At 39.3% G+C, this 21,846-nt stretch overlaps 4 protein-coding genes across 6 annotated transcripts; 3 read left to right on the forward strand and 1 right to left on the reverse strand.

Moving 5' to 3' along the window:
* The first annotated feature begins 2,000 nt into the window (after positions 1-2,000).
* LOC145481920 (melatonin receptor type 1B-like) lies at positions 2,001-5,331 on the forward strand. Its single transcript, XM_081460493.1, has one exon. It carries the CDS (start codon positions 3,654-3,656, stop codon positions 4,596-4,598), a length of 945 nt encoding a protein of 314 aa, XP_081316619.1. The 5' UTR covers positions 2,001-3,653; the 3' UTR covers positions 4,599-5,331.
* A 10-nt stretch (positions 5,332-5,341) lies between these two features.
* On the forward strand, positions 5,342-10,736 carry LOC145481918 (uncharacterized). The gene is made up of 3 exons (XM_081460488.1): positions 5,342-6,357; positions 7,863-8,198; positions 8,665-10,736. Exons 1-3 carry the CDS (start codon positions 6,258-6,260, stop codon positions 9,633-9,635), a joined length of 1,407 nt encoding a protein of 468 aa, XP_081316614.1. The 5' UTR covers positions 5,342-6,257; the 3' UTR covers positions 9,636-10,736.
* Positions 10,729-13,964, forward strand: LOC145481921 (uncharacterized). The gene is made up of 2 exons (XM_081460494.1): positions 10,729-10,991; positions 13,311-13,964. The coding sequence occupies exon 2, from the start codon at positions 13,349-13,351 to the stop codon at positions 13,655-13,657; it is 309 nt and encodes a 102-aa protein (XP_081316620.1). The 5' UTR covers positions 10,729-10,991; positions 13,311-13,348; the 3' UTR covers positions 13,658-13,964.
* An 89-nt stretch (positions 13,965-14,053) lies between these two features.
* Positions 14,054-21,838, reverse strand: LOC145481919 (uncharacterized). Of its 3 annotated transcripts, XM_081460489.1 has the most exons (9): positions 20,264-21,833; positions 18,997-19,131; positions 18,016-18,247; positions 17,210-17,352; positions 16,829-16,936; positions 16,482-16,554; positions 15,755-15,898; positions 14,824-15,075; positions 14,054-14,185 (listed from the first exon to the last, which is right to left on the reverse strand). In XM_081460489.1, the coding sequence occupies exons 1-9, from the start codon at positions 20,342-20,344 to the stop codon at positions 14,145-14,147; spliced, it is 1,209 nt and encodes a 402-aa protein (XP_081316615.1). In that variant the 5' UTR covers positions 20,345-21,833; the 3' UTR covers positions 14,054-14,144. The 3 variants fall into 3 exon arrangements, with proteins under 3 accessions (XP_081316615.1, XP_081316616.1, XP_081316617.1); XM_081460490.1 differs by lacking the exon at positions 15,755-15,898 and having other exon boundaries at positions 20,264-21,838; XM_081460491.1 differs by lacking the exon at positions 20,264-21,833 and having other exon boundaries at positions 18,997-19,935.
* Between the last annotated feature and the right edge of the window lie 8 nt (positions 21,839-21,846).

Raw genomic sequence — 21,846 nt, forward strand, 5'->3', positions numbered from 1 at the left:
AAAAAAATTGCTATAGAATAAACATAGAAGGCAGGATACAAATTTATTACAAACTTTCCTTCTGCTTTAAAAAAACGTTTGGCGACAAAAAGCATTTGTAGATACTGAAACAAAGTATTTAACACTGTTATTTTCGAATGCAACTTTCACTGGCACTCATCTTCATCTTCGCTGTCGTCGAGTTCTTCGTCGCCGCTTGTGCTGCTATGGGAGTCTCTTTCACCAATGCTGCAAGAAGCAGCAATGCTTTCCGTCAGAGTGTACTCTTCAGGGTACATGAAGGTGTAAACATAATCTCTGACTTCCTGCTCAGGGTTGGTGGTGATTCTGCTTCTTGCAGCATTGGTGAAATAATTCCCTTCCAAGAGCTGTGCGACGTATGGCCCATCCCTTCTAAATAACGACGTGGCAACATCCTCAACTTTAATACACTCTTCCGGGACGGCCGTTCTAGGAGGGTACACAAGGCATTGTGGAAGATCATTTCCTAGCGGGTTTCCAACACAGATTCCATAAACTCGTTGGACGTTGTTTTCAGTCCGCTTCCTCTTTCTTTCATTTGACTTTCTGTGGTTTTCTTTTTTCCTTCTCCTTTTGTTGATGTGCTGTTTGAGTATGCCCTTGAATATGCTGTTATAATTGCTCTTCTTATTTTCTAGTGCCTCCATGTCCTGCGTGACCTTCGTCAACATAGCTTCTATACATTTGATCGGTTTTACATTAAAACTGTGGGCAAATTCTTCGCCCTGCCTTAAAGCAAGCCCATTGGACTGAAAGAGTGTGGAATCGTGTTCCTTTACATCTTTCAATATGACATTCAACTTTTCCACCATTGCTCTGTGCTCTTTGATGGAGAAGTTCAGTTTTCTTCCATCACTGGGCTTCAACTGGTACCCTGGCATGGAAAACTCACTCGCCCTTTCTGAACAGCCATCCGCACTTAGAGAGATTGCTTCTTTTTCTCAAACCAGTTCCTGACCATTCCTGCCTACCGGAATACCACTACCTCTCCTACCAGAAGACCCCAAAAGAAGGGCGTGATCCAGATGACTGGCAGCCAAGGGTCCAAGCGAAGAAAGAGCATGGAAGTGGCAGGCTGGTTTTATCTCACCCAGAGAGCGTTGCTCTATTTGCAGATAAGTTTATTGTCAAATCAAAGTTTGTGGTGGATTATCTTCAGCATCTTGAAGTGCTGGAATTTAAAAGGAAAAAGAGAGCAGAAGAAAAGGCAAGGTTAAGTAGGGACGCAAAAGATAAATCATATGACGATTATCCTTGGACTGAGTTGTGCGAAGATCTAACCAAGCTTCAAACGCTACGTGTTCCAGAACTAAACAAGTACTTGAACCACCTCGGGCTGAAGCAGCATTTGAAAAGCAGCAAGAGTGAGAAAGTAAAGGCAATTGTAAGACATTCATGCTTGCAGCAGAAGAGTCCTCTCAGAGCTGGCCAACCAACACTGAGAAATGCCAGGACATTGACACAAAATGACAACAGGGCAAGTGCTGACAGCAGTGAAACGGATGAAAGTGACAATGATGAGTATGACTGATGCCATTGACTCTGGGGGAGAAGATGACTCAAGTGACGTCATTCTTGCATTTATCAATTCAGATGAGGAAGATGCCAATGAGAGGCCAAATGCCACACGCTCAGGGCGAGCCATAACTAGGAGATCCGAAATTGACTTCTCTTTCTTTTGATTTGTTTTTTAAACAACAGCTCTCTGTAGTATAGGGATTGTAAATATTGTCTTCATAGTGAGCATAATAACGTGAAGTAGGGGGATAATAGAGAAATATTGAAAAAGTGGAAATCTAAATATTGTTTGTTCAATTTTTTTGGGGGGGGCCATCCCAAAAAATTACCGCTATAAGGGGGAGGCCATGTGAAAAAATTGGTAAGCTGAGGGGGGGTCATGTGATTTTTAAATGGTGCTTCCCAATTCCCACCAGTCCCCCCTCCCTCATAAAAAATGAACGGTCCCTTAGCTCGGGGTTTATTCCAAAAAGGTTCAATTTTCAATTTTCGCAAATTTTAGCCTCGATATTCTATAAAACACATTCTTATATAAAAGAAGAGTGTAAAAACATCTTGCACATTTAGTGACATCAGCGGTAAAAGACCTGTAGAAAAATGTCTCTAACCACCATGGCAGTGGTTCCATGATGACACCTAAACGTCAATTTTTATCGGTTATTTTCGCTTGCCTCTGTGTTTCGAAATTATTACTGATAAAAATACAGTAATCATTGCCGATTACTATGATAATCATTATCTGAATAGAGTCATTGTACATCAGAAAGTTCATTGAAATTATGGTTTTTCGTACTGTTAAAAAGATAAGGCGAAGTCATGCCTCAAGAGACATAAAAAAAACCCATGATATTTACACAATCGAAAGTCAGTCAACATTGACAGGAAAATTGCAACATCACGGAATTGGCGTTAGAGATTCTGCCATCGTTGCCATCTGAAGTGGGCGAAAAGGTATCGACAATAAAACGTGGTTTGTATCGTGCTTTTCTTATTATATTTTCACTTTCGTTGAAATGTTCACTTTATGTTCACCTGAAAATCAACAAATCCATTCACGCAGCTGCGGAAGAAAATTTCCAAAAAAAAACAACTTTCTATTGTTTGTTTTCGTATTTTCATAACAATACGTGTAATTTTTTCCTTGTATTTTTTTCCCAGTTTCAGCCCAGCATCACAGAATGGGCAATAGTTGTTCGTATTATACATTTTGTTTATATTACTACATGAACATTTTAGTGACAAATACTCATTGGAAAATTTTTTTTTTCAAAATTGTACGTACTTGTTGTAGTTTAAATAAACAGGTTGAAAACATCACGTTTGTTTTAACAATGTCAATTGAACTCTTCAAATCGCTCTCTTTTGATAATTGAAATAAATTCATTTCAATCTATCTGTTAGACTGTGGGTTCAAATTTTATTTGTCTTAACAATTAACTTTTCTCCACGCTTATAAGCGGATTTTCACACCACATTCTAACTCTTCAAACGTTTTTCCTGACGTTTTTCTTTAGCCGATTTATATATTTCCTTCACTGAATTCTTCTTCTGAGTTACTGTAGAACTTTTCATTACTGCGCTTAGAACCTCAATGCGTTGGTTGTTACACCTTTTAATAAAAAGTCTAGCTATATTTGTAACTTTTCTATTTTAAGTGTATTTAGCATGTTGACTAGCACACGCTTTTCAATATCCCACTTATAACTACAATGTCTTCACGGGTGAGTTTTTGTTAACTTTTCCTCAACGCGTGAACGTTTTTATGTTTTTTGGATTCCTTAATTGATTTTTGAAGGGAGTATAGTAAACGATGGGCAAGTTTTATGTGCCTGACGCCAGTAATCTCATATCTCACCCGACAGCTTGTTGTCAGAAAGGACTAGACAACGTCAATATAAGTTTACAAAGCTGATGCAGATAACAATTGACCGTGACAGTTTATTGAATCATCGCATGAAAACGACAGAAGATAACGGCTGTTATTACAGTTGGTCCGCCGTCACTCCACGTACGACAACTATAAGAGTTTCATTCTTAGTTTAAAGCTAACTGCGTCGCAATAACTTGCTAGGAAGCTTCAAAACTTTTTCATCCTCCTGCGATCATCGCGGAACATGGAGGAATCCCTTTCTCTCGAGTTAGCGACGAGAACAGAGACCTTAGTTTGGATTGAAACTGTTTTGTTTGCCGTTATCAATGTTGTGGCCCTCTTTGGCAATCTTCTTACTTGTTACGCCGTGCGCAAAAACCAGGGGCTTCGTACACTTCCCAACATGTTTGTAGTAGCACTTGGTGTAAGCGACATTCTGATGTCGGTCTGCTGTATGCCCTTTTCAGTGGCAACATTATTTCGAGGAGAGTGGATTTTTGGCGAAACATTTTGTCGTGTTCTCAGCTTTGAAGTGTTTACGTTTGGAATGGCCTCTCTCAATACCATGGCAATAATTGCAGTGAGCCGATATTTTCGTGTCGTTAAATCAGTAAAGTACCCCGTAGTGTTTAAAAAACAAAGAGCTTTGATGTACATTGCTGTTGTCTGGCTCGTGGCATTCGTTGGATCTGTTCCTCCGTTCTTCTTCGAAAAAAGTGCCGTTAAATTTCACGCTGGTAAAGCAATGTGCTGGTACTCATTTCAAAGTAACATCGCATACACTATATTTGTCGAGTGCATTTACATCGCAACTCCTTTAACTGTTATCATCATCTGTTACGCCAAGGTCTTTCACACAGTGTCTAGATCAAATCGTGTCTTCGTGCAAGAAAATAACCCTCAGCAACTCAGAGCGAACGTTGAAGAAGCCAAAGTGACCAAGACTTTAGCGGCAGTAATGGTCGGTTTTACGTGTTGTTGGCTTCCTATTTGTATCGTGGATAACATTGACACTGCACGTGGAGAAGACACTTTGCCGAGACAGGCGTACCTTACATACGGGTTCTTGTGTTATTTGAGTAGCACCATCAACCCCTTCATATATGTTGCCACGAATAAACAATTCAGACGCGAATACAAAGCTATTTTGAGTAACATTGTTTGCTTTGGGCGCCAAAGTAATGACTGAAAATCTGGTGCGCAATATTGTCGGCCGCGTTACATTTGTTTTCACTTTTTTGTTTTCTCGCCGACTAAAACTACAATATTTAGAGAGAAAGCCACAACAGCTTTAGCTGGTTTTCATTCTGGTCCTCTGTCCTGTTCGAATTGGAATTTGGAGTTGCTGGTTTTTGTTGAGGGTGGAAAACCGGAGTACCTGGCCGGAGAAAATTCCTCGTAGCAAGGCGAGAACCAACAACAAGTTCAACCCACATATCGCACAGAGCCGGAATCGAGCCCGGGCCACATTGGTGGGAGGCGAGCGCTCTCAGCGCTGCGCCATTCCTGCTCCCCAAGGAATAATATTGGAAACAAGATGTGTTTCGGAATCACTTGTGTGTTGCAAATGAGCGTTCTTTGAAAACTGCTGCCTTTGCTATAGCTATAATGGCTCTGGAGTTTGATTTGTTGACTAGAAAGAGTTTTGCTGGTCGCATGAATGTTTACACTCTTGAATTGAGATTATTTACTTAATTCACAAAATATTATTTGGTCACCAGTTAGTTTGGATAGGGCGGTACATCAAAACAGAGGATTGTATTGCCCTTGGTATTAAAGCAGTTAATTCTAATGCATGGAGTAATAATTAAAGTTCCGTTTGTGTGGAGACAGTGAATGGCTATTATAACTGCTTTGGTGTAATTTCATAGCCTTTTTCAAAGCAAAAATTTCCACACCGCGGAGATCAGTTTAATTAATTAACATCAGCCATAAGCAAAGGGAATGCATTGCCCCTTTTGCGCCACGCCCAATATCTGGAGTCCGCTTGGAATCTGGGTTCACCCTCTCGGTTGGACACAATGTGTACGCGTACATGCAAAAATAATGCGTGTTTCTCGAGTTCTAGAGAGCTTTTCTTCAAGTAAAGTGTAGAAGGCACAGAGGCCTAACGGTTAGTGCCCTGGACTCCAGATCAGGCAGTCTAAGGGTACTAGCCCAGGTTGGGTGCACTGTGTTGTGTTCTTGAATAAAAAGTACCTCTCTTCATCTTGGTGTATAAATGGGTACTGGCGAATTTGGTGCTAAGGGATAACCCTGTGATGCACAAGCATCTGATCCAGGGAGAGTCGGAATACTCCTAGTCGCTTCGTACCCTGGAAACCGGAGATATAAGCGTTTGTCTGATTGGCCACTGGGATTAACTTGATTTTCCTGAATTCTTTTTCCTCATACATCGAGTGTAAGAAGAGGAGCTACCTGTTAAAGGATTCGTGGCCTGGGTCCGAGGAATGCAAAAAGAGGAAACGAATTATCAGCACCTAATATTTGCGTAGAAGATTGTCAATGAAAAATATTCAACGCAATTTAGCGTGCCTCATGTAAAATAAAATAGCAGACATTTCAATTCAGTATTAAACACAAGCAAAACTGTTGTAGATGCCACTACCAACCCTCGTACCCAGGCTAACGCGTGTGTATTTCTCACAAAAGGTTTCTAACACCAGTTAGTAAAACCTGGTTGTGACCCTTAGCCGCGTATTTTGTTTAAGCTTAGTGTCACACAATTGCCTGTCGCACAACGGAATGCCGTGACTCACCGCGTCTATCGTGACAGGAGGAGGGCTATAAGTTCTCCAGTTCAATATATATATTTACACAGGCAAAATCAACAACCCAGAATTTCGACATGAAGGACATCATCATTACAATGTTTCTCATCTTTGCTATCGGGAAAGCTGGGGGAATAGGGAACTTTAGCGGCCACGAAGATGATGAACTCTTTAAAGGTACTATGCACTATTTTCACAGCTATGAACTATTTTCACATAAAAATTAACGTGACAATTATCACATCGGAGAGGTGTTTGAAGAATCACACGAACCAGGTTACACACACTGAGGAAAGGCCACGGCTTTTCGTGTTCATTCTTTCAGAGTCGCATAGCAGCAAAACAGGTTTGAAGTTCTTTGCGGTTACAATATAGCGCTGTGACGAAAAGCACAGATATAGCGAAGATTTAAAGCGTTATTTTTAAGAGAACGAAATTTAGCCACCTTAAATATCCTAAAGAGGGAGGTCAAGAATAAGAGTGTGCTACCAGATATTAATTAGATAAACCAAAAATGTGGCTAAGCTTAGTTAGGCTACATTTTTCATATCTCTGTTAGAAAATTAAGGGGTATTGTTTGATCTCAGTCGCACATATTTATGATCTTGGGAATTTCCAGTTTATTGACACTGCTCCTGTTCCCCTCCCCCCTCCCCGCATTCTCGGATTTGGAGTCACCTGATTTTGGGGGCGGTGTTGTGTATTTTGACTCAAAAAGGAATTATTTTAGTTTGACCAAGAGACGACCCTTTCACCTCTTTCAATCGAAATATTAATACTGTATGAAAAAATCCTTGAAAGTGCGTCTATTATAATTAGATATATATAAGTTAGGGTCTAGCGAATTGAAGAGCTTATATTCTTTCAATTTTTTTCTAATTTGCAAAGGGAAATATCTTACATAAGTATTTTACTGAAGTACTATTTAGAACAGGCTCGACTGCTCAGTCGCCGCAATTAATTATTTCAAAACAAACTGTTGTTCATTAAAGATGGGTTCATTTTGGGCCACAATTCAAGAGAGCAGCTCTCCAGCTGTTGCATACAACTGTCATAATCTCAAGGCCAGTTCTACTTGCTATCTAGAAAATAAGAGTTATTCTGTTCTATTGAACATCCGACCTTTTCACTATTCTTGAATGAAAACATGACAGTGTTGTTTCAGCTGCTTTTCAAACAAAGGCACGGCCTTCATTACACTACAAATGCTTGCATAAGGTTTGGTTCCTAATATTTCACTTAGATATAAAAGCAAAAGCTGCAAGAAAGCAAGATAAAGTTAATACTATTGGTGTAAAAGACTTGTGAACTTTTAAATGCAGTTTGAGCTTATTTTAAAATTCTCAAGGAGAGTGACGATATTGACAGAAGTAAGATCATTCTGAGATTTAATCATCTCAGTTTTGCATGTCAGTTTTATTCTTCAAATTCTCTTCCCTTTCGTGTTCAGTTTCCGATCTTTCTACTTTTCCGTTCCTTATAAAATGGTAACCTATCTACAGCCTTTAGGCCTTCTCTTTCGACGCTTAAGAGGTCATGACTTATGAACTTATCTCTGCAGTCTGAAGCCATAACAATCGTGACAATATGAATGTTTAGTCACACACTGTAATATGTGTAGTCACGCACTGTAATATGAATGTTTAGTCACGCACTAAATTTTAGTCTCCGCTCTACTGCAGTTTATATCCGTTTAAAGGGCTCCAGTCTTCCTTACGCAGGACGAGTCGAGGTCAGCAACGACGGTGAACTATGGGGCACAGTGTGTGACAAGGACTGGAACATAAAAGACGCCCGCGTTGTCTGTAGACAGCTGGACTTTTCGTTTACAGAAGCCGCTGTCCCCATGGCCGGGTTCGGAAGAGGGTCAGGCCCAATATTTCTCAAAGATGTAAAGTGCAATGGTTTTGAGCAATCGCTACTTAGATGCAAACATGACAGATGGAAAACCCATGACGTAAACGTGTCATGTGACCATAGCATGGACGCTGGTGTCGTGTGTAGACCTCACAAAGAAAGTAAATTTATTTTCTCTACTTTTATTTGACGTATTAAATCCACTAACGTTCATTGTGTTATGCTTAAGACATCTTGTTGTTTTCATTCTCTGTGCTTATGTCCTCTGTTTACAGTTACCATTAAACACTAAACCTGAACCATGCATAATTTCAAATACTGTTCAGAATTCCCTTCACTGTATAAATATCGAGATTTATTAAAATAAAAGCTGTCAAAAACCCATCAGTTTGATCTAACATAACCGTTTCTGTTTTATACTTGATTAACCTAAGCGCGCCAGAGTACTATACAAGCATATCTATAAATTTGCGGCCATTATGACGAGGAGGAAATATAGCCCATAAGAGAATGTAGAGAATTTGGCTCTGGGAAGAACGAAAATGGAAATCATTAACATATCAATAAAACAAACTCGTTGACATTTCTTCTTGATGACAAAACTTTGTTCTTTTTTGTTGTTCACAGTTTTGCAAACTAGCGTGTTCATCGTTGTGGCTTGCCTCCTGGCTATCTCATACGTGCTGAATATCTGGTTTATTTACTATGTATGCTGCAAGAAAAGACGACGGAAAAAACGTCACCTGACAGCTGTGCAGCAGAGGGCAATAACCCGCAAGAAAGGATCTCAAGAAGGGTTAGATAATCTGGCTATTGATAGCGAGGGGTGTCTGGATTTGTCCGCCGCAACTGTAAAAGAAAGAAAGAAACAAGAAAGTCCAAAACTTCAGAGAAACGGTGTCCATCCTACACACGGTGAACCAGCCCTGAGTAGAGAGGATGGGCCGGCGAGTATTGCCGCTTACCAGCAAGAACAGCAGCAGCATGTCTACCAGAGGCTGGAGTCATGCTTGTTAGATCCGTCTTCTCGGGAATATCTGGAGATTTTAGAATCTCTTCCCGAACGCCCAGCCTATCAACAACCAGAAGTAACCGCCAGTGAAGAATTACCCAGAGTTACTGGATACCAGTCCATTTCACCTCAAGCATCAGAGAATAAACAGGTTAATAGGAAGGGAAACGAAAATCGATACGAGCAATTACTGCTGAGAAATATGTCCTCGGAAAAAGCACAGGCTTCTTCGGTCGAGCAAGATTCAGAAGAATATGGAAATACTTCTGTAAATCAACTTCCTGATTACGTTGAGATCATTGGTGATGACAATATTTTGGCGGGAAATACCATGGCAACGCCAACGTCACCGGCAGTAAATGCAAAGAATCCATATGAAACGTTGAAACCAGTACCAGGCCCTTCGCATCGTGCACAGGGGAACAGCTCATGTTCTACCCTTGCAAAGGACCAGCAATCATTTCGAGCAGAGAACGAAGCCCACGAAGAGGATTACGTTGAGCTATTGCCTGAAAATGAGGTTGTTGGAAAAGGAAGCAAGTCTACCGCTGACCATGAAGATACATATGAACCAATGAACCACTGAGGGAAGAGATTAGAAATTCCTAACAACAAAGTTCAGAACTTGTTTTCTGCGATTTCGACGATCGTAATCAATAAGAGTGCTTTGGAAATTTTATAAAAATGACATTTTAGATCAATTTGTTCAAATTCTGAAATTAAGTTTTTGTTTATAGAAAGGCAAATGTATGAATTAATTATTTAACAAAATAATTCCCAAATATTTTCTAAAAAGGTACGCATGCTTCGGTCAACTTCGTTTCTTAAGTTGCCAAACTAAAAGAAATCGAGAGCATTCATTCAATGTTCGACTGCTCTCCGGTAGGGACCGCTGACTCGATATGACCAACAAAAGAAAAAAAGTTTGCGAGGGCTTATAAATGTCAAATTAAACTAGACTGTAGATATTCCGTAGTTAATATAGTAGAGTTACGTTAAAGCTCTATTGGGCTCCTCCTTCTTTAAAGGAGCCCAGTCACGTTATTTTGAGTTATTTGGGCCAAGTATAAAATTACCTATAAATTGAAGAAAACCTAGCTTACTAAGATAGAAAACACCAGAGATAATAATAAACCATGAAAGAAGAAGAATGGTTAAGGATGGCGAAGATTAACACGGATTACAAACGGCGAACTTGAAAAATTTAGACTAAACTTTTCAAGTGCGGCACAAACCGTGACGAAGCTCCTTTAAAGTTGCGTACATGTATCTAATGAGTCGTCGACGCCCCCTCCATCCCAAAATAAAAGATAAAAAAACTGGAGAGAACTATATGTCTTTATAGTTATTTGCATGTCATACTGTTGCCAGATTCTTTAGTGTGGAGAAATGTTATTAACTGTTCACAATGGACAGATTTGCTATTTCTTCCGCTCGGGTGGTTTGTGGTTTGAAATAATTTTTCTAACCATTCGTTCTTTTCCCTCATGAGGCGAAGAACAGAAATTAGACCCCCGTCCCGAGGCTTAACGGAGCTTTTATGATGAATTAATTTAATGGAAAACGCAAATAATTCGCAAGCAAGTCATTACCGAAACATACTGCTGCCAAACGATAATTTATAGTTGAATTGAAAGTAAAGGAATTTTTCAGATCAATTTTTTTATCGCTTCCAGCTGATTTTGTCTCCCCCGTCTTGATTTACGAGCAGCGGCTGCCACTGTTTACGCTTTGTTTCGTGAACTTTCGGAACTGGGAACCAAAGAAGAATCGATTACCCTTATTACATATTACCCTTTTATGCTGATGTTTTTATAGCTGTCAACACGCGTAATTTCATTGAGAATGAGACCAATTGTTTAGACTTTCACACATGAGCACAGTCACGGAACCTCGATCAAAAGCTCTTGGCTACAGAGGAAGGCATAGCTCTCAGGCATTGGTAAGTAGGAGTCAAACCCCACTGAAGTATAACCTGTATTGTAAAGATCTTCAAACGTATATCTAATGACTGAGTTACTGTACTATAATCATAAAGGACTCGAGATAATTCAAATACTAACATAATCAAGTTGACTTCAGGGTAATTCACCCCACCCGAAAAGCGCGTATTGACACTATGAATCTGTTCGTTAAGGTTTCCTTAAACGTTTTAACCAGAAACAGCTACGAGAGGCAGCTAATTCCTTTCTGGAGTTGTGGTGGTTATGCGCTAATAGTTTGATCTTTAGGCTGTAGACAACGCCGGGACTCTGACGGTTCTCATTAAGACGTCCCGTGTGCGGTCCCATGTGTGTGAAGAAGCGAAGAGCTTTACATGAAGTTGAGATCTGATCAATAGATTACCACTACGACTCTTGTTGACTAAGAAGTAGCAATGACTGCAGGTTGAGTCTTTTTTTCATGTTGAAGTCAGTCAGATTTCAGCGTCCAGAACTAGAGGGTATTTTTGCTATGGTGTCATGAAGGGGTTTTACTCATTTGAAATTCCTATAGACATATTATTATCTATGGCTGTATTTTAATCTGCCACTTCGCGACCTTCGATTCTGACCCTATTTGAGCAAAAAATTCCGCAGATGTGTCGGCGAAATTCTATGAATAGTTGATTGACATCCAAGATTAACGAAGGCACTCCAGTCATAACAATTCTTGCGAAGAACCGATTTTGTGTGTTCCACAGCGGGAGATTAAAGCCCTTTCACCAGTCAAAAGCAAGTGGGCCGTAAAACGCGATTCTGTCAAACAAAAATATATTGAAATAATAAGAGATGATTGACGATTTATCGTTTAATGAGATGAAGACACGAGAAACATTTCAAAGCTGCCTTGAAAACGGATGCTAAGAAGTGGATAATACTTTGAAAATTAAACGTGTTCTATAATCAGTTTAATCTTATACCGTGTGGCATGCAAGATTTGATGCCAAGATTTAATCGGACATTAAATGAATACTTAATATCTTTTCCTAAATTTGGAACTCACAATAAAAATAGCTTTATCAGGTCCCTTCAAATTTACTCCCTTTAATTTCACAGTAGGCATGCTGATAGTTTTAAAAACTTCTTGCTGTGTTTATTATTTGGGTGGTATAACACTGTAAATGTACGACTGGGCCTTTCAAAAAATATCACGTGAAATCGCCTGAATATCTTTTCGGAAATTCTCAAAAAATGTTCTAATGTCGCAAACATTTTTCTAAATATCTCGCAAAACCCGCTTAATATCTCTTATTTTTGTCTTAAAAATAAACCGATTTTGAATCACTTCGCGAAATATTTCAAAATTGTCAAAATTTTCTGGAAGTAGCTGAAGGCGTAGATGCCGGGAAGAAGATTCAGGCTCATCGATTTTACTTGCATCCGCCGTTTTGGAAAATTGCTGTTTTATTGCTTTAGCAATACGGAATATATTTTTCAAATAGGTAATCGCTGAGCTGGATTGTTTCAGGCATAGAACTAAGAATTGTTTCAAGAAAATAGCGAGGAAAACACAGGGCTCAGCCAAAAAAATTATAAATATTTCTAAATATCCCTAGATTTTCTAAATATCTCGGATACTTGGGAAAGGGACATTGCACGACACTTGTGGTATAAAAGACCTTCTGGTTACCTCTTTCACGCACAACCAATTAAAGTACACATGATAAATGAACTTGTACTGCCATCACACAGTGACGGTGGCAACCCTCCGGGGCATTTATGCCATTATTAATCTGCCAATTTTATTCTTGAAATATAGAGTAAATGTACTATCAAAAACTGGCGACTTTACCACGTCTACGGTAGTTTTATAATTTGCTTACTGGTAAACCACTGGTAAATCCTGCAGATGTTTTGTTTAGTCCACCTCCCATATTAAAAACCAAATGCACTGATACGAAAATTAGAAATAAAACATTCATTCATTCATTCATTCATTCATTCATTCATTCATTCATTCATTCATTCATTCATTCATTCACACATTCGTTCGTTCGTTCGTTCGTTCGTACGGTCGGTCGGCATTCATTCATTCGTTCGTTCGTTCGTAGTCGCTCTTTCGTTCCTTCGTTCCTTTATTCACCACTGTGAGTTATTCTAAAAGTTTTCTTATTTTGTTATTTTGTTAAATTACTATCCATTGGATATGTGTTGACCTAAAAAGAAATTTATCTTATCCACTGCATATGTGATTTATCTGGTAGATAACATTATCTACCTGAACAACCGAGCCCAGATGTCTATTTATGAAAGGGAATTTTCGTCTTGAAACCTTCCAGGTTTATACACTAGTGCCTCATACACTTAACCGGCTAAGATGAGTCGAGATGTAGAGAGAAAGGACCAAGCCGCAGACGATGATGACGATGATGATGACGACGAAGCCGAAATCATGGAAATACGAGGCGTGGTGATGACGCCAGGAATTCAGTGGAGTGTCGCCTGGGAACGACATGTGGTGAATGTGTACACGGGGTTAGAGATTTATCAAAACCTGAAGATTCCCCATGGTAACAAAAACCGTGAAATCACCCGGATGTTAGAGGAGAGTATTGAACAGAACAAGCGAATGACTATTGATTATCGCATTGCTGACAAGGAAATCCTTGAAGTCCGCTATCGATGAAGATCTGACATGTTGAAACGAAGGTAGTTCTAATTGTCGACGATGAATAAAGCTCGAAAATAGCATGCACCGGGATGAACGCATCAACAAACTACACTTCAGAATCATTAAGGCTATTTACTTCGCTAGCGACTTACGATTGTGATCATAGTATAGAATTAGAATCAGATGAAAGAATTGAGAAAGATATGGAGAAAGAGATACGTGGTTTGACTGGGTGGACAATGGGAAGCTTATATATGCTACTCAGTTTTGGATTTCAGTTTTTTTTTTCAGATTTCAGAACAGTTTTTCGATCTTGAAATTGAAGTATTAAGTTGTCAAAGTCAAACGGCTCACGTTCTGTTACCCAGGAAATTAAGTTTAATTACAAATTAAGGCTGCTTATGCTGGTAAAAATCTAATCCGGTGCTACTTTATTGAAATTCAATTCTATTGAAACTACAATTTTGCCATCGGCGATAAACTGTACATGGATCAAATTCTGTCATTTAAGTCTCACTAAAGGTTCAAGAAGTCTTTGAAAATCTGTCGAGAGAAAAAGAAAAGCCATGAGTGCATTGATACAGCTCACGTTCACTGAGAAAAGTATCATCTATAAATGAACCACTATATATCTCTGTATCAGAGGGTGTCAGCAGGCTTGTGATAAACTCTTCTTACAACGCGGTATCTTAACATCTTTATCAGCAGAGTGTTTCTCACACACAAAATGCCTTCTAAAAATATGCCTGACCAATTTCAAACATCCGTCCACTAATTAGCCCCAGTCCCAACTCCCTACCAAAATGAGCCTGCTAAAAAGCTTTTTGAACCCAGGAAGTGGCCAATAATTTATTCATTTTGGCGCGAATTCGAAATTTCAGAGTTAATTTATAAATTTCAAAATCGTCATGGAAACGTTTGGCGCGATATTTCCCGATACAATAAACAAGTCAAAAGCCCACGATTGTAAGCGTAATTTGTCACCCATGATGTTAAAAGGTAATCAAATGGTATATGAAATTAAGAAATAATTTCACTTGTGTTGTCAGAATTCAAACAAATTCCCTCGCCCAAAGAAGCGGAGAATCATTAAAATGTTGAAAAAAAGCACATAAAATTATTCCCTAATTTCACTCGTCATCATTTTATTTCTCGCACTCATTGCCAGTTTGCTCAAGTACCTTGAATATTTATCTTTCCATCCCTGTCAGGATCAGCTTTCCGTAAAATATCCCGCAACTCAAAGTCTCTCATCTGAGAGCTTCCCGGCATGCGTTTCAGTGCTGTCTTGAGTTCCTCTGAGCTGAAGTAACCGCGCTCTTCAGGGTCAAAAACCCGGGTAGGGTTGAGTGTTTGTTCCTCACTGTCTTCCTCATCTATTATTAAGGCTGCCATTAGCCTCAAAAACTCCGCGAACTTCAATTTTCGGTTTGCTACAATACAAGGAAATCAAGACATAAGTCAAACCTCTAATTTTCCAATTTTCCTCTAATTTTCTGATCACTGCTTTGTTAAAACAGCAGTTGGTTTGACTTCTTCTCAGCAGTGGGATAATGCTATTTTTAACTAATACTCCAGCAAGTTGTCTTGATAGTAGCCAAGGTTTTTATTCAGTTTTGTAAGTTTTATCCGTTGTGCGATAAACAATTGATGGCAAGTATCTTCTTGACAATTGTTTCTAGTTTCATCTTCGTGGACTATGTACATGCGAACTTGTCAAGTAAAACGGTTTCGCTTGCAATCAGCATAGATATAAATTGTCAAAACTACTTTTAAGAAAATGCATGAAATTAGTATTAACATATTATTTATCATGCTGGAAGCCGGCCCCTTGTGGTAATAACCAACCAATGGCATAGCTGATTATCATCTTGAATTAATAAAGGTAAATTAACATACTAGTGAATTGCTGAAGCCTCGTGCGTTAGACCGTCGGGGAATCAACTTCCATGAAGGGTTCACGCCCGAGGCTTTAGCTTTCCGGAATCACTTGGTGGTTAATTCAACTTTGCTTATTTCATGTTGATATTTAGCTACGTTTCAAAGTTGTCCGTCAACTCTACTCAATATTATCTGTTCAGAATCCCCCTAACCAAATGCAAGACGTCTAACCTGTTAGATCCAGTTCATTCATGAAGACCCACACCTTCGCCTCTAGGGGATTATGACCGAGTGAGCGGATCAGCGGGAAAACAGCACCAACTCTGATTTTTCCTGATCCCCTTTCATCATACACTGAAAACGCTTCTTCAAACTCTGTGAATTAATTACTGGCTTATTTATGTGTAAAAGCTTTGACAATAGCTGCAAATATGCGTAGCAATGATCTTGTTTTAAAACAAAATTTCTGAAAAGTAGTCAGAAGTTCGTATTGCTAAAATATAGCCATCTACAACAACTGTACTTTGCCAATTCTTGACTATTCATTTTACCTGATTACAACTTCTAATACGCCGGCTTAGATGGTCGGGACATGTACCGTACTGGACTGTACCGTCAGAGAGGATACCTAAGGTTGCCCTTAGGTGAGCGCCTGTAGGCAGAAGGAAAAGGGAGAGGCCCAAACCACCTGGAGGAGGACGGCTGAGATTGAACTAACGTGAGGTGGGTTTGACATGGGGTGAGGCTCAGGCAATTGCGAAGGACAATACTCGGTGGAGGAGGACATTGTTGCGGCCCTATGCCCCACTGGGGGTTATAAGGATTGATGATGATGATGACACACTTCTAAGGCTGAACTTGTTGTTTATCGATGATAACGAGAGTTATCCATTCATTACGTTGATCACGTAAAGTCACTAAAGATATTTTAAGAAGCTGCAGCAGAAAAATCCATCACCTTCAATTTGCTCTTTGTTGAAAATTGGAACATCTTGTTCGTTTTCTTTTCTAATGGCTTCATTGATTCTTTGCTGTTGTGAGAATGAAGAAAACACATTTAGTACGTATGAATAATTTGGTGTTGTCATGTTGAACACGTTTGCCTTGATGGCCTTTTCAGAACTAACATTAAAAGCAACCAGTAAGAAGATTAAAAGTGTTTAACTCGGTAGAAAGACGAATGCAACTAATTATTGTAAAAGTGAAATTGCTCATTTAATACACCTGTCCCTGCTGGGAGCCTTTACACGGCAGCAGCAACTAGCAAAAATTACTCTCACTGTAGTTAAAGTAGTTAATGTATACCTCCCTTCTCGATGATTTCTTGATATAAAGTCTGACTACACCCCTAGCTTTCCTCACTGCTTGACGCGCGTACTTCAATGGGACTTGTGTGACGTTAATTCCGTTTATCTTAAAACAAACAAATATATTACCGACACGTTAATAAAGTTTCGTCGTCGTCGTCACCATCATCATCTTATATGCAAAGCGATTCAGAAATAAACAGATCGGACGTAGAATTTCCATAAATGTTTTTGCTAGGGCGGGCATTCCACTCTATTCCATTTTACGGAGATAAAAATAAAACAAAGAAAGATCAATTTTCTGTAGATAACGTTCACAAACTAGAGAGGGCTTTTTGTGTTTTTGATATTTTAACTGTTTGATTTTCAATTTACTTACCGATAGCACTCGGTCCCCAGGCCTCAGCTTTCTGTCCACAAAGCTTCCAGGAATCACGTGATTGATAAAAATTCCCGGATCACCAGGGATTCGTGGATTATCAAAACCGCCATGTAAAGTAAAGCCTAAGTCAGCGGCGTGGTCTGAAAATGTATTTTATTTACAGCAGTAAATTACTTTGAGCTGGACTTTTTAATTCAGTAGTAACTCAGCAAGTCAATCGATTGTTCGGTTCAGTTAATAGTGGTTAGTCAACCGTTCAGTCAGCAAGCCAATCAACCAGCCAGCCGGTCAGTCATCCAGTCAGTCAGCCAGTCAGTCAGTCAGTCCGTCCGTCCGTCAGTCAGTTAGTCAGTCACTCCGTCCGTCCGTCCGTCATCCCGTCAGTCTGTCTGTCTCTCTGTCAGTCAGTCAGTCATCCAGTCAGTCAGTCAGTCAGCCAGTCAGTCATTCAGTCAGTCCGTCCGTCCGTCAGTTAGTTAGTCAGTCACTCAATCCGTCCGTCCGTCATTCCGTCAGTCTGTCTGTCTCTCTGCCAGTCAGTCAGTCAGTCAGTCAGTCAATCAGACAATCAGCCAGCCAACCAGTCAGCCATTCAGTCAGTCATTCTGAGCCAGTCAATTATTCAATTAGTAGTGCGAGGCAAGACAAAAAAAATGGGTCAATCAATCAGTCAGTCAGTCAGTCAGTCAGTCAGTCAGTTTATCAGAACTTCTGTGCCATCACTTACAGCCTCGAGCCAGCTCCATCATGACTACTCACGCACAGGTACGAATTAAACACAGAAAACCTCAACGTCTATGTACCGTCAGGACGCTTTGGAATTTCCACGAACACATACTCGGAGTCTTTTTTGAATGAAGACAGGAACATTTTGACGCTGGCAACCTGCTGAACCATTTTAGCAGCATTTTTAAACGCTCGACTTTTCGGTTCGGGTTTGTTGAGATTCTGGTCTGACTTCATATCTTTAGCACCATTTAACTTTCGCTCTGTAGCTTTTCTGTCCAGTGTGATCGCGTCTGCGCATGACTGAGCCTGCATAGTGTAAAGGAAAGTAACGTGTATTAAGTTATAACTGATAAAAAATATTGTACATAACCCCTCCCTCGCCTTTTCGGCGGCTAACTTCATAAGAAATTGCAAGAAATCTCTTTTTGCTACATTCTGCTAAATATTTAGTGAAAAGGAATTTGTAACTTTCTTGAATGGGTCGAAACAAAAGACACTTTACAGGGTATTCACAATAACTGGTGTCTCCCATAATTCTCGTTAGTTTAGATTCATGGAACAGATATTTCCAGCTTGTGAGAGGCTGACCAGTTGGTTAATCAAATAACGTGAAGTGGGCAAGAGCCGACACACAAGCAGCATTGGTAACTTAACGTGCTAGGAGAGAGAGTGGATTCTCGTTTTATAATGTTAGCGAACCAGTTGCAATTTAACAAATTGACGTCAGTTTTTCATGGGTCTGTCCTGTTGTTGATCATAAATTTCGCCATAACATTGTCAAAGTATCCGTGGATCCGCAGACTACTTTGATAATGTTATGACGAAATTCATTGTCAATAACAGAACATACCCATTAAAAACTGACGTCAATCTGTTTTTTACAATAACAAATTGTCAAATTGTCCGCTCTCCGCTCGTTGACGTATCGCATATTAAATTATAAATTCATGTATCTGTCCGCTCACTGACAATGAAAATTATCGTAAAAAAATTAATGGCTGATTATTTCTTTGACATCAAACAAGAAATCCTTCAGTCAAATGGGTAACGCACACCTGAACGATCTCTTGAGAGGAATTTTGCCTTTGTTCTGGTTCCTGTTTCTCTGCTCCAGTGTCCACCGCTGAGTTTTCTAATTCATCTTCCTCTGGCGGTTCAGGAGTAGCGCAAGGTGTGGATTCCGTTTGACCCTAAAATACATTCCTAACATTACTTCCAACTGGAAAAGCATTCACCATAAGGTAAGTTAAGCAGGGAATTCTGCATACGGTGCAAGAGGCCAACGTTAATTCTATACCACCCTCATTTTGTAACAATTAAGTTACCGGTACATTTCGTTAGGGTTATTTAGACTCCTATGCGGAGAGAGAACTTAAGAGCAGCGATTCTTGCCCAAGAACTCAACACAAATGATTTCTTCGTCCAGCTCGCCCAGCTCGGTTCCCAATGTATAATAACTGCCGCCACCACCACCAACTTCTCTTCACGCCAGCTCCCTGTTCCAGAATTTCTTTCGTATTCACATTACATATACAGCTAGCAATATCTTTCATTGCCGCTGCCTTTCCAAGATTATGCATACAAGAGGTCCTTCGAAGGCCGGATCTTCTGTAAAGATTGAGTTCAACCTACACATATTCTTCGGGATGTGGTCCGCAAATACACGAGCAAAATAATTCGTGCTCAGTTTCGTCGTCAATCAAAACTTGCATAATGCCCAGAAGTCACGAAAGCTGTCGGTTCCAAACCGGCATTATTTGTCTACCGAAGAAATTTTTTAATAACAATATTACAGGAAAGTGAATGGTATCAGAGTACAGTCATCAAAGCAATTCCTAGTTGTTCTCTCCCTTACCGGGAGAGCAATATCGATGTGCAAACTAAGTGTTTGGAGACGAAGACTGATTTAGAACTACAACATTCAGTTGTCGGTTGGCACGAATTAACACCCAGTAGACAACAAACATTCTCAGCTTTGCACCTAATTGCAAGGCAATCAACACGATTTGAAGTTTCTTTTAACTTGGAAGATATTTATTACTCTGCAGATTTGAAGAGTTAAATGCCTAAAAGAAAGAACACAGCTACGATCCAAAAACTGCTTTAAATCGTCGTCGTAGTTTGAGCTTTAAAAGTACTTTACAAAAAAGTTATTCCACATAAATCGACTGCAGTGCATAGTTATGAAGTAATCATAAATGCACTTCTGCTAAGAAACCTCAAGACGATGAAAGATGTAAGATTGAGTTGTAAATTCGGGCTTAACAGCGCTGAATGTAAAAAAAATAGAGACACGGCAGCAAGTTATGACTTCAGACTTACCATGACTGGTTTGTCTTCTCTTCCAAACTTCCCGACAACGAACACAAGCGGAGGAATGTTTGCGAGGGTCAGAATTAACATAAAGAATTACAACATAAGAACACGGCAAATAGAACGATCTCAATAAGTCACACACCGAGTCACCATAACATTCCATGTGACGTGTGCAAACACATTCGCGCGACGAATTACATTTGGAAAAATTGTTTGACTTCTGGGGCAACTATCACTCCAACCGTCGTTATAGATATATTTTGCAGAGGTGTTCACCTCTGCGCCGTCTGTGCTGTTAACTGTAATAATGAGGTGCTTGTAATTGTAACAACAGTTATCGGATTTTGTAACAACACATTTATCCAACTGTTGTACTGACAGATTGTCTTGTTTCGTATGGTCGTTTAAAATTTTAATTTTTTTTTTTTATTTTTCATGCATATAATAGAGCAAAGATCTCGTAATATGAGGTTATTTTGTAATTTTGTATTTTATAGTTTTTTGTAATTTTTCCTTATTCGTTTAGGTAACACTCTTGCATATGCAGGATTAGTTTTCGCCATAGGGGTAGGCGCGGGAGTAAGAAATACTCTTTGGGGAAACTGAAGTACTGCTCAGCAGCTTTCTGCACAGTTATTTTAATTTTACATTTTGGGATGAGGATGATTTTACATAGCACAAAATAGCTATGACAATTTTCGACAGGTCTTACCATTTTGGAAAACTGTTATTGTAATTTACAATGAGTATTATAATCTTGGGTATAATTCACCACCATACAGACGTCATATACCGGTCAGATGACTGAAAAAAAATTTATTCCCATTGAACTTATACAGTAATAGCCACGTTCGGCCTGACAGGGTTTTTGAAGTAACTTATTAAAAGCAAAATATGTCATCTTATATATAGAGTTTGACAGTTTTTGGTTTAATGGATTTAAGGAGTCAAAACCAGCTAGTAATCTAAACAGGTTATCTATGGATTGCAGAACTAGTTTTTTTTCCCTAACAGAATTATACCTTTCAACCTACGTTGGCAATTACACATGTTCGCTTTTCAAGCTATTTTTTTTGCACAAGATACTTACAATCGTGGAAAAAAGTCTTGAGGCAAATTTGCACTTTTGGCGCTTTTCTACACATGCCCTGCGTCAGACGCGAATACAACATACAAAGTTGAAAATTAGTACCTGCAATTTCTCCTGGTTTTCAACATTGTATTGGGTGGGGAGGGGGAACAGCAACGCGTTTTTAAAAGGATAGCTCGAGCCTAAGTTGTAAAATACAGATAATTCGTTACATTACATAAGTGTCCAAAGGACCTTTGTTCACGATTGTAGGTTGGGAAAGAAATTAACAGCAAGTAGTTACGGTAAACTCTGATTTATAAAAAAGTTACTCCATTATTTTTCAAAAAAAAATTGTTCAGTCAATAACTCGGGAAGGGTAGCTCTAGTAGCTCTAATTGTTATATTGATGAAGTATATTATTCTCTACCACGTACTTCAGAAAAAAACAAAAAACAAAAAACAAAAAACAGCATCTTTCGTTTCAGTATTTGTATAAAAATAGGCTTTCATCATCTTT

This window comes from Orbicella franksi, chromosome 3, assembly GCF_964199315.1.
Source record: "Orbicella franksi chromosome 3, jaOrbFran1.1, whole genome shotgun sequence".
In the NCBI taxonomy this organism is placed as follows: domain Eukaryota; kingdom Metazoa; phylum Cnidaria; class Anthozoa; order Scleractinia; family Merulinidae; genus Orbicella; species Orbicella franksi.